The sequence below is a fragment of the Abrus precatorius genome, unplaced genomic scaffold (assembly GCF_003935025.1).
Source record: "Abrus precatorius isolate BTA unplaced genomic scaffold, Abrus_2018 Scaffold2, whole genome shotgun sequence".
Lineage (NCBI taxonomy): Eukaryota > Viridiplantae > Streptophyta > Magnoliopsida > Fabales > Fabaceae > Abrus > Abrus precatorius.
Window position 1 is genome coordinate 13,704,497 of NW_020874362.1, and position 1,840 is coordinate 13,706,336.

Genomic DNA, 1,840 nt, shown 5'->3' on the forward strand with positions numbered 1-1,840 from the left:
CAAGGAACTGTGGTATATATATTTATGCTCTTTGTTTCACTTTCATTGACAGCTTCTAGCGTCTCTGCTGCCGCTAGGTAAGTCAGATGTACATTTAATGATTTATGTAGATTTTCCAGGTGGTGTAGTGAGGTGAGCCTCATCCATGCCATTAAAGAGATCATAGTGCTGAGTGGCTTTTGAGGCTACAATCTGTCTGTCTGTATCTTTTCAGTGTCAAGAGAAAAAACCTGTTTTTGGGTCAGAGAGATGAAGGGATAAGTGTTTTCAGGTGTCCATAAAAGGCTCTTTTTTTCGCCCCTATTACTATATATTAGGGAGATATAGTATTAATTTAATATAGAGTTGGGATTTCTTCACTTCTTATACAGTTTCTAGCTGCTTTGGGTTTGTTAAGTATACCCTTCTCTCCGACTAACTAATCTACTGTTTATTTCTTTCTTCTCTTTTCTTTCCTCTTTCTTCTAGGTCTCGTAAGGATGGAGCCACCTCATGCCATGTTGGGAGGTGCAGAGGAATGCCACAGCAGTGAATCTGGATGGACCATGTACATTGGGTCCCCCGTAGATGAGCATGCTAATTCTGATTATAAAGAGAATGATGAGAACCTGGATTATGATTATGATTATGATTATGAAGGCACTCATGCTGATCCTGATGTTGAAAGTGACGATTCAATGGCTTCTGATGCTTCTTCTGGACCAAGTTATTATGGAATAATTAATCCATTAGGGAATGACTATGATGGCTTCACACATTTTCAGCAAAAGGAGGAAGAGAAGGCAAAGTATTGCTCAGATCACAAGAGAGCTACAAGTAAAAAAAGTGAAAATCGACTAGTGGATAAAAGAGTGGAAAAGAATGAGATGGTTTTCATCAATGGCAAAGGTAAAGCTCAGGAAGTTCAGAACGGTGGCAACGTCAAGGCGAGAAAAACTCTTAGGGTGGGAACCAAAAAATAATAAAAAGAGATATGTTTCCGCGCCCAGCAGCTTTAGCTTATTTTCCTAGGTTTAAGTATTTTTTGTGACGAATTATTGCATGTGTATGTGTTTTCTTTTCCAAGTCATTTATAATGTTGAGATTTGAATCAAGAAAATGTCAAGACCAGATTAATTACCTGTAGCGTGCATGGATTAGTGGGTATGTATGCAAATCTGGTTAATTAATTTTCTTAATATCTTGGTTTTCATCTCTTTTTTCATATGTAGTATAGTGTGTACGTAAGACAAAAGATGGACACTAGGTTTCTATGGGTATGAAGAGATTGAAATTTGAGTGAAATTAATTACTATTCAATAGTTGTAATATTTATGTTTAGGCCTTTTTATCCGGCACCTTAAAACAAGGGCATTGCATGGAATGTGATCGAGCACTGAATATCCATCGAAACTCGGTTAGTTGAGTCAATAAATTAAGCTCTTGATGTACGGAGAAATGAAAACTTCTAAATATACTTTCTTGATTTTTATGGAAAGAGTGTTTAGTACGTGTGAAGTAAAAGCAAAAGAGAAGATCTTAATCCTTGATTAAAGAAATCAAGATAATTGACTGATACAAATTTATAATTTGTTAGGAATTCATTGCGTAGGCAGCATGCATGGTGCATCTAACTAACTAATCAATCATGATTCTTGCATTTCAAATTAAGTTAATTAGGAATTCATTATGGTCATGGATGCATGGTGTGTTTATTAACTTACTAATCCTTCATGATTCTTGTATGCGTGGGTACTATCAATGTTTACATTTAAGCTTATGTAGGAAGGACACATCATTTTTCCATGTTAAAAAAACGTATGTATTAACAGCAAAAGTAGTGGAAAATAATTGTAAAAAC

The 1,840-nt window shown here is 35.6% G+C and overlaps 1 protein-coding gene across 1 annotated transcript; it reads left to right on the forward strand.

Moving 5' to 3' along the window:
* Positions 1-479: 479 nt before the first annotated feature.
* On the forward strand, positions 480-962 carry LOC113859493. The gene has a single exon (XM_027492252.1). The coding sequence runs from the start codon at positions 480-482 to the stop codon at positions 960-962; it is 483 nt and encodes a 160-aa protein (XP_027348053.1).
* Positions 963-1,840: the final 878 nt, after the last annotated feature.